The 14757-nt window shown below is 42.4% G+C and overlaps 1 protein-coding gene across 5 annotated transcripts in view; it reads right to left on the bottom strand.

The window, feature by feature from the left end:
- Positions 1-1020: 1020 nt before the first annotated feature.
- Positions 1021-14757, bottom strand: part of LOC122940687 (catenin delta-1-like) — a 575811-nt gene continuing 562074 nt past the window's right edge. For all 5 annotated transcript variants that reach the window (XM_044297389.1, XM_044297388.1, XM_044297390.1 and 2 more), the window contains one exon: positions 1021-1598. Coding sequence is in view for 1 of the 5 variants with exons in the window: in XM_044297390.1 (XP_044153325.1) it covers positions 1581-1598 (18 nt within the window). In the remaining 4 variants the exon portion in view is untranslated. The remainder of the gene's footprint in view (positions 1599-14757) is intronic.

Raw genomic sequence — 14757 nt, 5'->3', positions numbered from 1 at the left:
AGAATTGAACCTCTTTCCTTGAAGTTCTTGATGATCCTTTAAATTGTTAATTGAGGTGCAATCTTAGTAGCCACAATATCCTTGCCTGTGAAGCCATTTTTATGCAACGCAATGATAGCTGCATGCGTTTCTTTGCAGGCCACCGTGGTTAACAATGGAAGAACAATGATTTCAAGCATCACCCTCCTTTTAACATGTCAAGTCTGCCATTTTAACCCAATCAGCCTGACATAATGATCTCCAGCCTTGTGTTCGTCAACATTCTCACCTGAGTTAACAAGACGATTACTGAAATGATCTCAGCAGGTCCTTTAATGACAGCAATGAAATGCAGTGGAAAGGTTTTTTTGAGATTAAGTTCATTTTCATGGCAAAGAAGGACTATGCAATTCATCTGATCACTCTTCATAACATTCTGGAGTATATGCAAATTGCTATTATAAAAACTTAAGCAGCAACTTTTCCAATTTCCAATATTTATCTAATTCTCAAAACTTTTGGCCACGACTGTACTTGCGGCAGTACGTGCCTGTGTGTTAGCATTGTGGCATCTCACCGGCTGTAACAGGTAGTGGTAGCGTGAACTTGGGGTAGGATTTATGTTTACATGGGGGACATTGTGTACATAACTATCCTGCACTACTAAAAAGCCCCTGTATCGGACATAATGTCCTCTCTCTAACAAACAATTTTTCACAGAAAGAACTTTTTGTGTCCCCTTCATCTACATCCACATTTCAATGTGTGGTTCTACCATAACTCCTAGTCCGCATATCCACTTTTTTTTTTACTACCTTTATTTAATCACTTTCATGTTTTAAAGCTTTATTTGGGTTGGAGTTCTCAAACTGGAATTTGCATGCATCTCTTGAAGAAAATGTTTGAAGCAAAGTTGCATGAAGGTAGATGTGAAGCAAATATGCAAATTATTTTTGTTGCATACAGTGGGATATAAATGTATAACGAAAAAGTAAACGCAATGCTGCAGCAGCACGTAAATAAAAACACTAATTTTATTTGTTATGATTGTCTTAAAAATTTTTATTTATAAAAAACATTTTTCTTGGCATCAGATAATGTTATGAAAAGGTTTTAAAGGAAGTAAAATAGGCTGAGGGCTGGGGCGTCCATAATTTAGACTACTCCCTAATTTCCCCACAGAAAGGCCACTGGTGATTCCAAGATAAGGGAGGAAGACAGTAATAGTGTTATAAGGAAAATTAACAGCAAACATGTAACCAGATCACTCAGGAAAAAAAAAATGAACACATTTTTATAAGAAATACATTATGCTAGAACAATTCCAACACAGTGATCTGTCCTTAAGATTGTTAGTGTTGTAGGACCAGTGTTATCATGTGTTAGCTTTTATTTACTGTCTGATAATACTGCAATATTCCAGTGTTATCGCATCTCCTGTGCTTCCTGTTACAGTAACCATAAAAGTCACAGAAATTTTCAGTCCACAAATCATCATCAGAATGCAACAGAAACTAGGAAAGAGAATTTGGGTTTTGTAAAGACAGGCAGTGAGGTTAATAGTTGAAGCATCCTTAGTCCAGTAGCTCCAAAGAGATCACTTAACCATGAGTGTTACCCTGTAAAAAAAAAAAAAATTACATAAATGTCAAAAACATTAGAGCAGGTCTTTAATAAGAAGGCCAATTTGAGCCTCCATTATTACTTCCCCAAAATCAAGACTTCAGTCATAACGTTAGGCTCATTTTGAAAAAAATTAATAAATATTTTTTTTAGGGTTACACAGTTTTCAAGAACATTCAGACACCTATGGGGCCAAGACTTTTCTGAAGGATCTAAATAAAAGAAAATGCACATAGTATTCTGATTGGAATGGTACATACAAACATATGCTTTCCTGCTCACCTACAAATGGTTGTGTGTCTCCTTAGGTGGCAAAAACAAAGTTAATTTCTAATAGCCTATGGATAAAGAAATATAAGTTTCACTCTGTACCCAGTAGATATTGTCCACTGTGGTACAAAAATACCTTTAAAAGGGTTTTCTGGTACTGATTGCCTTTCCTCATGACAACTCATCAATATGAGACCTGTGGTGGTCCAAAAAACAGCACATCCTCCATGATCAGCTGTTTCAGGCCGCTGCCTGCACTGGAAAATATACAGTGGACAGGAACCAGAAGCATAAGGTTCTATCCTCTGAGTAGTGAACATGCCAGATAAATGCAGCCCAGCTACCATTCAAATGGATGCTTTAATCACACTGGATCACACAATTGAGCATGACTGCATTATACGCGCACAAAGCAGGACACGGTAGACTAGGTGCCCAAGCACAGTACCAGAAAATAATTTGCAGACTGAGTTGCAGCTAAGTGGCAAAAAGCAGTTTTAAAAGTTTTTTTCTGAGATTTTTAACAGATGATCTGATCTATCCTTTGGATAGGTCATCTGTATCTGATCGATGGGGATCTGACACCCAGTACCCCACTGTCAATCAGCTGTTTGAGAAGGCACTTGTGAGTGCCACAGCTTTCCCTAGGCCACTGATGTGATGTTCATCATTGACATGGTTTAGGCGCAGTTCAGCCCTGAGTATGTGTTTGAGCTGTGATAGCAAACACGGCCACTGTACAATAAATGGCACGGTACTTGCTAAGAACTGAGAGGGCCATAGCACTTACAGGTGCACCAATGCCTTCTAAAACAGCCGCTTAGAGGTGGTCCTGGATGTTGGAACCCCGCCAGTTAAATATTATTGACCTATCCAGAGGACAGGCGTTCAGTTAAAAAGTCTTTGAAAATCACTTTTAATTAAAGAAAAGTAAAAGTAGCAGCATGTGAACGTGTTTTCTTCTATGTTGGGATTTGTCTTAAGAGCGATTTTAGATTCAGGGACTTTAGAAGCTACATGCCGTACCCAGCTATCTCGGGAGGTAAACAAGTGGCCCAACAACTGGTGTAGGATGAGTCTGACAACTACAGACTCTACCGTAGGGAGGGGCTGCACCTCAATGGTGAGGGTGCAGCTGTGCTTGGGGAGAAGATGGGGAGAAGGTGTGTTTTAACTAGGGACTGGAGAGGAGGGCAAAACATTGTAGAAAGTGACCTAGGGCTAGGTAATGGAACTGGGTTTAGAATGGAGGGAGGGATTAGATTAAGGGCGATTAATGCAGGGGCTGCTGCGGTCTTGCTTGCCACGGGGCTTGCTGAGTGTTCCGGCTTCCTCCCCATTGGGTCCATGCGCTGCAATGACAGGGACCCGATGGTTGAGAAGGCAGCCCGATGCCTTACACAGGCATCAGGGCTTGTCTTCCGCGGAGCATATGAGTTAAAAAAACAAACAAAAACTTTTCCCTAATAAACACAAAAAATTGTAAAAAAGACACATTAGGTATCGCTGTGTCCATACCAACCAACTCTATAAAAATATCACATATGTGTACGCCGTAAAAAATAAAAATAAAATAAAAAAACTGTGCCAAAAAAAAAACATTTGTTGTCACCTTACATCACAAAAAGTGTTATAGCACAAAAAAGAGCCCATATGTAAGGGTGCATTCACACGACCGTAAGCGTCTTGCGGTCCGCAAAACACAGATACCGGCCGTGTGCGTTCCGCATTTTGCGGACCGCACATGGCCGGCACTATATAGAGAATGTCTATTCTTGTCCGCAGACAAGAATAGGACATGCTCCATATTTTTTGCATGGCAGCGGAACGGAACAATGGATGCGGACAGCACAGCAAAATTGCGGAACGGATGCTGATCCATTTATACAGTCGTGTGAATGCACCCCAAGCCAAAAAATTAAGTGTAATATTGAATGATCAAAAAAATCATATGTACCCAAAAATAGTACCTATAAAAACAAACTCCCCCACAAAAGACGATTGGCAAAACAATGTTTTATGCAAAACAAAAAGAATATAAAAAATAAAAGTAGACATATTTGATATTGCCACATCTGTAACCAGTTGTTCTTTTAACATAGCACATGATCTAACATGTCAAGTGTACACTGTAGAAAAACAATTTTTTTGTTTTGGTAATTTCTTGCCTCTCAAAAAGCGTAATATTGTAACATAGTACATAAGGCCGAAAAAAGACATTTGTCCATCCAGTTCGGCCTGTTATCCTGCAAATTGATCCAGAGGAAGGCAGAAAAAAAAACTGTGAGGTAGAAGCCAATTTTCCCCACTTTAGGGGAATAAAAAATAAATAAATAAGAGTACAGACACTATATGACACTATGGGATATATTTAAAATCATCCTAAATTTTCATTGCTACAGGTACATACCTTAAGGGAATAAAACAGCCTAAATAAAAATGTAAAAGTGGCAAAACATAAAAGAAAAAAACTGTTACATTACTAAACAGAAAGGTAGTGATAAAACACTTAAAAATAGAATATGCAAACAGATAACAGTAGCAAAGATGGAGACAAGCTAATTGTTGAAGAGTAAAACTAACCCTAAAATGCTCTTCAATGATATCAATAGTAAAAAAGGTTAAAAACTTTAGTTTTTAGTTAGCTACTTTAAGTACGTAGAAAGGAATGATAGAGGAGTTGTAGAGGGCAATAAAGAGAAAGTGAATTTATTAAAAACTTGTTTTTATTCCCTGTAATCACTGAGGAAAATTAAATGTCAGGTGAAATGCAAAGCGACAAATAAAACTTCCCATTAAATGTGGATTGTGTGACCCAAGGAGAAGTGCAGTGCTGTCTTGGGCTACTTTCACACCTGCTTTAGGTGTGGATCCGCCTGGTATCTGCACAGACGGATCCGCACCTATAATGCAAACGCTTGTATCCGTTCTGAACGGATCGGTTTGCATTATTCTTTAAAAAAAAAATCTAAGTCAAAACAGATCCCTCAATGGGGGATGGATCCCTTTTCGATTGCACCATATTGTGTCAGTGAAAACGGATACGTCCCCATTGACTTACATTGTAAGTCAGGACGGATCAGTTTGGCTCCGCATCGCCAGGCGGACACCAAAATGCTGCAAGCAGCGTTTTGGTGTCCGCATACAGAGCGGAATGGAGCCAAACTTATGCATTCTGAACGGATCCTTATCCATTCAGAATGCATTGGGGCTGAACTGATCAGTTTTGAACCGTTTGCGAGATCCCTGAAACAGATCTCACAAACGGAATTCAAAACGCCAGTGTGAAAGTAGTCTTTAAAAGATAAAAAAAAATAAAAAATCACCTGGTCCAAATGAACTAAACTAGGGATGCTCAACATGGGGCTTTCCATCTGTTGCAAAAATACAACTCCATGCATGCCCTAATAGCTTTAGGCTATCCAGGCATGCTGGAAATTGTAGTTTTTCTGGAGGACTGCAGGTTGGGCATCCCTGGAATAGACCCCTGTATCCAAGGGAATTAACCCCTTCAGGACCCTGCCATTTTTCCCCTTAAGGACCAGGCCATTTTTAGCAAATCTAACTTGTCACTTTATGTGGTAATAACTTTAAAACATTTACTTATCCAGGCCATTCTGAGATTGTTCTCTCGTCACATAATGTATTTCATGATAGTGGTAAAATAGAGTCAAAATATTTTATTTTTATTTATAAAATAAAAAAATATATAATTTAACAAAAATGTTGAATAACTCAGTGTGATACCTCCTAAAATAGTTATTACTTTACATTTCCCATATGTGTACTTCATGTTTTGATCATTTTGTAAATTAGATTTTCTTTTTTTGGGACGTTAGAAGGCTTAGAAGTTTAGAAGCAAATCTTGAAATTTTTCAGTAAATTTCCAAAATCCAATTTTTAAGACCAGTTCAAACTGTGCGGGGCTTACATAATACAAACCACCCACAAATGGACCCATTTTAGCAACTACATCCCTCAAGGTATTCAAAACTGATTTTAAAAACACTTTCCTAATCCTTTAGGTGTTCCACAAGAATTAAAGGAAAATGTAGATGAAATTTCAGAATTTCACTTTCCCTTACGTCCTAACCAGCAGCAGAAGTGGGGAGTTCTCCCCTGTGAAACTATTAGGACAGGTGGAATTTTTGATGACAAATTTCCTACCAAGTAATAATTAAATAATTAGTAAAACCCACCCCTATAACGGGGAGACTGCTCATAATTCAGTGCTTTTTTTCTCTGTCCCTGTGGACAGTAGGGCGGGTCAGGCTACGGCCTGTCACTTTAAAAATACTTTTACTTTTTGATCGATTTTTTTCTACTGCTTGTCTGATGGTCCTAGCTTGTGGCCATAAAGTCGCTCCGGTCCCCTCTGCTAATGGCGCTAATTCGCAATCCGCCGCACGCTGCACCTGCGGCAGTCCAGGCTACAGGGGCGGAGCCTATATGTGCTCGGCCACCTACAGGGCTTGGATCGCCGGTGTCTCTTCGCCGGCTCCTGCTGCATGGCCGACAGCAGAAGTGGGGAGTTCTCCCCTGTGAAACTAGGACAGGTGGAATTTTTGATGACAATAAATTTCCTACCTAGTAATAATTAAATAATTAGTAAAACCCACCCCTATAATGGGGAGACTGCTCACAATTCATTTTTCTTTTTAAAGATTGTCTTATGTAGGGACTCATTTTTTTTGGCATGAGATGACGGTTTGAATGGTACTATTTTAGGGTGCATATGACTTTTTGATCGCTTGGTATTACACTTTTTGTGATGTAAGGTGACAAAAAATAGCTTTTGTGACATTTTTTTTTTTCTTTTTACGGTGTTCACCTGAGGGGTTAGGTCATGTGATATTTTTATACATACAGCTGGTTCTTACGGACGTGGAAATACCTAATATGTATACTTTTTCTATTTAAGTTTTACACAATATTGTTGAAACAAAAAAAATTAATCATCTTTTAGTGTCTCCATAGTCTGAGAGCCATAGTTTTTTTGTTTTACCTTTGGCTGATTGTTTTAGGTAGGTTCTCATTTTTTTGCGGGTAGAGAAGATGGTTTGATTGGTACTATTTTGGGGTACGTATGTCTTTTTGATTGCTTAGAATTACACTTTTTGTGATGTAAGATGACAAAAAAAAGGCATTTTTTTGTTCAGTTTTTATTTTAACTTTTTTATGGCGTTTACCTGAGGTGGTAGATTATGTGACATTTTTATAGAGCACATGATGACTGATGCGGATTTGAAACTGAAATTTTTTTATTATAAAAAAAAAGTTTTTTCACTTTTTATATTTGTCCCACTGTGGAACTTTTTCAGGGTTTGATCCCCGTTTCAATTCAGTACAATACATTCTGTATTGTACTGTTTAGAACTGTCCGCGTCTTACACAGTAAGACGCTGACAGTTGCCTAGGAGACCCAGCCCTCAGGCTAGATCGCCTGGGCTTCCGTAGCTGGTAGACCCCATTGGGGCTGCCATGGCAACCTTCGGCCCCCTGTAAGCAAAGCGCAGGGGTCCGATGGAGTCAGAGGGAGCCCCCTCCCTCTGTAAACCCCGCACATGCCGCGGTCAGCGCTGACTGCGGCATGTGAAAGGGTTAATCCACCAGCATCACTGCATACAACGATGCTGGAGGATGCAGCAGGGGCCCGGCTATCAGTAACAGACAGGCACGTGCTGCGGATCTGGCGGGTGCAGCTCTTGCACCTGCCCGATCGCATCACAAACATGCACCACATTCCCCCACGTACATGTATGTGATAATGAGGGAAGAGGTTAAAGTATAACTGTCATTCTTCTTTTTTAAATGTGTAGGGACAGTGAGTAGGTTTTTATAATATACTTTATTAGGGAAAGAAATACATTTCATTAGAAAATTATGTAAAGTCTCCCATTAGGCTAGGTTCAAATCTGCATTCAGTAAAAATGGTAATCTGTTCTGGCAGAGAAGAAAATTACCAGAATTACCATATCCAGCATGGCTGGACACTAACGTGGCACGTCGGATCTGTATTTATTATAATGGGAACTGTCGGATGTCTGCCGAGAATGACTGCTTTCTACCAGAAGAAAAAAACGCTGCATGTAGAAAACAGGCATTCAAGACGGAAATGCAATAAATCCCATGGGGATGGGGATCTGACATGCCACGATGGTGTCAGACTATGGCAATTCCAATGGTCTGCTCCTCTGCCAAAACAGACTATTGGATTTACTGAACACCGATGTAAACGCAGCCTAAGCAACCCTATACTGAACACTGAAGATGCTGTTTAAGGCTGGGTTCACACGGGCGTCACGTTTTGGCTCAGGATGCGTCCTGGGTGCATCGCGGCAAACCCGCGCGAGTAGGTACCCAATTGCAGTCAGTTTTGACTGCGATTGCGTTCCGTTCAGTTTTTATCGCTTGGGTGCAATGCGTTTTGCATGCGCGTGATAAAAAACTGAATGTGGTACCCAGACACGAACTTCTTCACTGAAGTTCGGGTTTGGGTTCAAGGTTGTGTAGATGTAATTGTTTTCCCTTATAATATGGCTATAAGGGAAAATAATAGCATTCTTTAATACAGAATGCTTAGTAGAAGGTGAATTGAGGGTTAAAAAAATAAAATAAAAAATTAACTCACCTCCTCCAATTGATCGCGTAGCTGCCGGTGTCCTGTTCTTTCTTCAGGACCTGTCAAAGGACCTGTGGTGATGTCACTGAGCTCATCACATGGTCCATCACCACAGTGATGGACCATGTGATTGGACCATGTGATGTGACATCACCACAGGTCCTTTAGCTGGCAGCTCATGATTAAAGTAGTAAGAATAGATCGGCAACTACGCCATCAAGAGGAGGAGGCGAGTATTTTTTTTTAACCCTCAATTGACCTTCTACTAAGAATTCTGTATAATAACCATGTTATAAGGGAAAATAATACAGTGAATAGACTGTCATCTTAGCAACCATGCGTGAAAATCGCACCGCATCCGCACTTGCTTGCGGATGCTTGCGATTTTCACACAGCCCTATTCTCTTCTATGGGGCCTGCGTTGCATGATAAATGTACAATATAGAGCATGAGGCGATTTTCACACAACGCACAAGTGATGCGTGAAAATCACCGCTCATGTGCACAGTACCATAGAAGTGAATGGGTTCGGATTCAGTGCGGGTACAATGCGTTCACCTCTTACATTGCACCTGTGCGGAAATCTCGCCCGTGTGAACCCGGCCTAACTGTATGAAACAGAGGCAGGCCTTAAAGACTGTACTTTCCAATCTCACTTGTTTACTCCCCCCCTTTTTTTTTTTTTTACCGCCTCCAGACCGCTTAACGCAGGATCGCGGTCCGGAGGCGGCAGCGCTGCGCAGAGTCACGCATATACAAGTCATCTCGCGAGATGACGCGCTTAGCTGGCCCGCGCATGTGCATCACGGGCCCGCAAAAGTTTGAGGGGGGTCACGTCACCAGCCTGCCAGCCAATGATCGTGGCTGGCAGGCTGGCGATTTAAAAAAAAAACGAATCAGAAGCCAGATTACACATATTAGTAAATATGATGTGTTAAATGGCTTCCCTGCTCCTCTGCTGGTCCTTTTCGTCGGTTGGTTCCAGCAGAGGAGCAGGCTTCACAGTGAGTAGCACCAAACACTACACATAGCCCCAGATCACCCCCCTGCACCCCAATTAACCCCTTGATCACCCCTTCTTTCCCCTGTCAATCACTAGTGAAAGTGAATAAAGTGATCAGTGTAAACTGTCACCTTTTTTTTCACTGGTATTGACTGTTAGGTTTTAGGGATAGTTTAGGCCCCTTGGTTAGGTAGTTTAGCGATCTGTTAGTGCCCAGCCCACCGCACCGCAGTCACTTATTCGCTGATTAGCGTATCGCTAATCAGCTTTTGTACTTTTATAGTATCTGTAAGTGATCAAAACTGATCACAGTCAGATCTATAATTGTATTAGTGTGACCTTAGCTCGCCCTCCACCCAAAACGCTGTGTTTGCCCGATTAGGCCTGATCAGTCACCCACATGTGCGTTCACCCACGCCCGCCCCACCGCAGTGACAAAAAATTATAATTTTTTTTGATTACTGCAGAATCACTTTACACGCGATGCGGCGATAAAAAAAAAATCAGTTTTGAGATTTTTTTTATCAACCGCAGCGGCCTCCGGTACTTCGCTAGCCTCCCATTTGTAAGACAGGCTTTCTTTTTTTCTTGGGTAGTCTCAGGGAATACCCCTAAATTTAGTTGCCCAAATGTCAAACGGGGGGTATTCTTCTGAAGAGGCCTACAGGCTTCTGACCCAGTCGGATGAGGAATGGGAACCCTCATCTGACGAATCCAGCGGGTCAGAATATGAAACTGTAGAAAGCAGTGGCACTCTGACCCAAAGTTCAGACGAGGAGGTTGAGGTCCCTGATACCACCAGGCGTACCCGGCCCCACAGGTTGCGCAGGATCCGCTTCAAGGGCAGCAGAGTGGGGCTGGCACTGTCTGATTACGTGGTGAGGCATACACCAGCAGCGCAGCCCTCCCTGGACCTAGTACCAGCACTGCCATACATCATGGTGAAGTGGCGAGCACCAGAAGGGCAGTTGAAGCTGGTACGGTGGCACGTGCATTAGTTACCCCGTCGCAGCCACTGCACAGACGGGCCGGAAGACCCCCTAGAATCCCTGAGGTGCTGGCAAATCCTGATTGGCAGTCCCCAACTTCAGCCGCACCAGTAGTTCCCCCTTCCACCGCCCAGTCTGGAGTTCGGGTTGAGGCAGCTCAGATTGGTTCGGCCTTGGGATTTATTTATCTGTTCTTGACTGCGGAGCTCTTGGACTTTGTGTGGCATACCGGTTTGTTTCTGCCACAACTATTTATATCCGCCAACCCGGGAAGCTATTATGCCCAGCCTTTCCGGTGGAAACCAGTCCAAGTTTCCGAAATTAAAATTTTTCTTGGCCTTCTCCTCAACATGGGTCTAACCAAAAAGCATGAATTGCGGTCATATTGGTCCAGAAACCCAATTAATCACATGCCCATGTTCTCTGCTGCTATGTCCAGGGCACGATTTGAGGCCATCCTGCATTTCCTGCACTTTAGCAACAACACCACCTCCCGTCCCAGAGGCCACCCAGCTTTTGACTGGCTCCACAAAATTCGGCCCCTCATAGACCACTTCAACCAGAAATTTGCAGATTTGTATACCCCAGAGCAAAACATCTGCATAGACGAGTCCCTAATACATTTTACCGGGCACCTTGGCTTCAAAAAATACATCCCAAGCAAGCGAGCACGGTATGGGGTCAAATTGTGAAAGCTCTGTGAAAGGGCCACAGGCTATACCCACAAATTTCGGATCTATGAGGGAGAAGATCAGACCCTGGAGCCAGTCGGTTGCCCTGACTACCTGGGGAGCAGTGGGAAGACAGACTGGTACTTGGTGTCACCCTTATTTGGCAAGGGGTACCATCTTTATGTGGACAATTTCTACACAAGTGTGGCCCTATTCAGGCATTTGTTTCTAGAACAGATTGGCTGCTGTGGCACCGCACGAACTAGTCGCGCGGGCTTCCCCCAACGGCTCGTTACCACCCGTCTTTCAAGGGGGGAGAGGGCTGCCTTGTGTAACGAAGAACTGCTCGCGGTGAAATGGAGAGACAAGTGTGACGTTTACATGCTCGCCTCCATTCACGCAGACACGACAATCCAAATTGAGCGAGCAACCCGTGTCATTGAAAAGCCCCTCTCAGTCCACGACTATAACCTTCACATGGGAGGGGTGGACTTCAATGACCAGATGTTGTCTCCGTATTTAGTTTCTCGCAGAACCAGACGCTGGTATAAGAAGGTGTCTGTATATTTAATTCAATTGGCTCTGTATAATAGTTTTGCTCTCTACAGTAAGGCTGGGAGAACAGGATCCTTCCTCAAATTTCAGGAAGAGATCATCGAGAACCTCCTGTACCCAGGAGATTCCGTGGCCCCATCCACCAGTGTAGTTAGCCGTCTACACGAGCGACATTTCCCCAGTGTCGTTCCTGGTACCTCAACCCAACCGTCACCCCGAAAAAGATGTTGTGTCTGTAGCAGGAGTGGAATAAGGCGTGACACCCGCTATTTCTGTCCTGACTGCCCTGACCACCCTGCCCTATGCTTTGGAGAGTGTTTCCGGAAGTACCACACACAGGTACACCTAGCATAGGGATTGCATCTCACCAGGACAGGCACACAGGGCTATTAGGGCCCATTCACACACAGCTGCTGCAAACCTCTCCTTTCACCTGGGACAAAGTGCATAACGCACTTCGCCACATCTTTGGGCGATTTGCGCTTTGCACATTGTCCCATGGGGAAGGAGAGGTTTGTCCTATAAAGGTAAAAAAAAAAAAAAAACAGTAAGAAAAAAAAGTTAACGTTCAGTTTCAAAAGTTAAATAACGTTTATATGTTCTGTTCTAAAGTTATTATAAAGTTAATAAAATGTATTGCGTTGCGGCCTGGTTTTTTCTTCTTTTTTTTTTTACCTTCCAGGTGGACCAACCGATCGACTAGCTGCAGCACTGATGTGCATTCTGACAGAAGCATTGCGCTGCTGTCAGATTACACACAAGTCGGTGTATGAGGCGCTGCAAGACAAGATTTTTCCTCTGCAGTAAAAGATACGTTTGCCGAGGCATATGAGCTGAGGTGGTTGCGGTGTTCATATGCTTTGGCAAACACTTTGTATATAAAAATGAAAAAATCCCGGCAATGATTTAATCATCCACATCGATTGATGTGAATGGAGAAATCGGGTTTGCCAGGGCATACGAGCTAAGTGGGTATGGATGTTGGGAGGAGCTCCCATGTCCTGGCAAACGCCTTTCCCCTCCTTTTTTTTTTGGGCATCCACATTGATCAATGCGAATGAAGAAATCTGTGCCGTTCATTTTTTTCTTTCAGCCCAGAGTCTGAACGGAAAAAAAAAATCTCATTACCTGTATGCTTAATATAAGGAGAATAGCAGATACTCCTAATGCTGGCCATACATGTAATGATTGCAGAGACCCTCAAATGCCAGGGCAGTACAAACTCCCCACAAATGACCCCATTTTGGAAAGAAGACACCCCCAAAGTATTCGCTGAGGGGCATATTGAGTCCATGAAAGATTGAAATTTTTGTCCCAAGTTAGCGGAAATTGAGACTTTGTAAGAAAAAAAAAATTCCATTTCCGCAAACTTATGCCCCCAAAAAATAATAATAAATCTATGAACTCGCCAGGCCCCTCATTGAATACCTTGGGGTGTCTTCTTTCCAAAATGGTGTCACATGTGGGGTGTTTATACTGCCCTGGCTTTTTAGGGGCCCTAAAGCGTGAGAAGAAGTCTGGGATCCAAATGTCTAAAAATGCCCTCCTAAAAGGAATTTGGGCACCTTTGCGCATCTAGGCTGCAAAAAAGTGTCACACATGTGGTATCGCCGTACTCCGGAGAAGTTGGGGAATGTGTTTTGGGGTGTCATTTTACATACACCCATGCTGGGTGAGATAAATATCTTGGTCAAATGCCAAAAAAATGAGAAATGTTGTCTTTTGACAAGCTATTTCTCTCACCCAGCATGGGTATATGTAAAATGACACCCCAAAACACATTCCCCAACTTCTCCTGAGTACGGCGATACCAGATGTGTGACACTTTTTTGCAGCCTAGGTGGGCAAAGAGCACCTTTCGGATTTCACCGGTCATTTTTTACAGATTTTGATTGCAAATTACTTCTCACGCATCTGGGCCCCTAAAATGCCAGGGCAGTATACACAAAATGTGTAAAAAATGGCCTGTGAAATCCGAAAGTTGCTCTTTGGAATGTGTGCCCACCTTGGCTGCAAAAAAGTGTCACACACCTGGTATCGCCGTACTCAGGAGAAGTTGGGGAATGTGTTTTGGGGTGTCATTTTACATATACCCATGCTGGGTGAGATAAATATCTTGGTCAAATGCCAACTTTGTATAAAAAAAATGGGAAATGTTGTCTACTACACATTTAGGCCTCCTGCAGATGACCATATCTATTTTGTGGTCCATGCGTGTCCAGCAATTTTCGAGGGACCCGCTGTATAAAAGCCTATTCTTGTCTGCAAAATAGATAAGAATAGAAAAGTTTAGTCCCAAGTACAGTACAGTACTAGCAAAGTGCATGAAATTACACATCTCATGTACACTTTGCTTTTTTTTTCCAGTGCGAAAATGTACCTGCCACACGAAATTCCAGATCTGCAGTAGGTCAATTATGTTCATGGCTTTAGCTGCGGATTTCACCCTTTGCCAATGAAGAGCAGAACACATAAAAACATCAAATCCACAATTATAAATGGCAGATTTTGGTGCCAGGAATGCACATAAATCTGCATGGAAATTCATGTGAATCTTATGTGCATTCACCCACTCTCCTGTGCAGGTAGGCAATAAAGCAAATTTTCAAATTGTTTGACAGTTTTCTAAGGGATGCAAACAAAAATAATTGTAAAATGCTGTATCAGCACAGATTTAAAAGGGATTAGTCCTTTCAAACTAATTTATCTTTATGACTAACCAGTGCTTCTGAGAAAGTTAGTGCTAGACTGGACTTGTATACCGTATTTATTTTTTTTAACCCTATAAGATGCACCGACCCATAAAAGGTGCACCTAGGTTTTAGAGGAGGACAATAAGGAAAATAAAATTTTCATTAGGGTTAGGATCAGACCTCAGCTGACAGCCCCAACCAAACCTCCAATGTTAATAAGACCCCAATAAGACATCAGATCAGTCTCCCATGCCACAGATGAGATCCCTGCTTTACAGCAAATAAAAGAAAAAAATCCACTTACCTCTCCTGCTCCGTACGCTGCCGCACCTCACCTCCAGCACTCTGTCAT

The sequence above is a fragment of the Bufo gargarizans genome, chromosome 6 (genome assembly GCF_014858855.1).
Source record: "Bufo gargarizans isolate SCDJY-AF-19 chromosome 6, ASM1485885v1, whole genome shotgun sequence".
NCBI lineage: Eukaryota > Metazoa > Chordata > Amphibia > Anura > Bufonidae > Bufo > Bufo gargarizans.
Note: the sequence above shows the minus strand (reverse complement) of the source record. Positions and strands in the feature narration are given on the sequence as shown.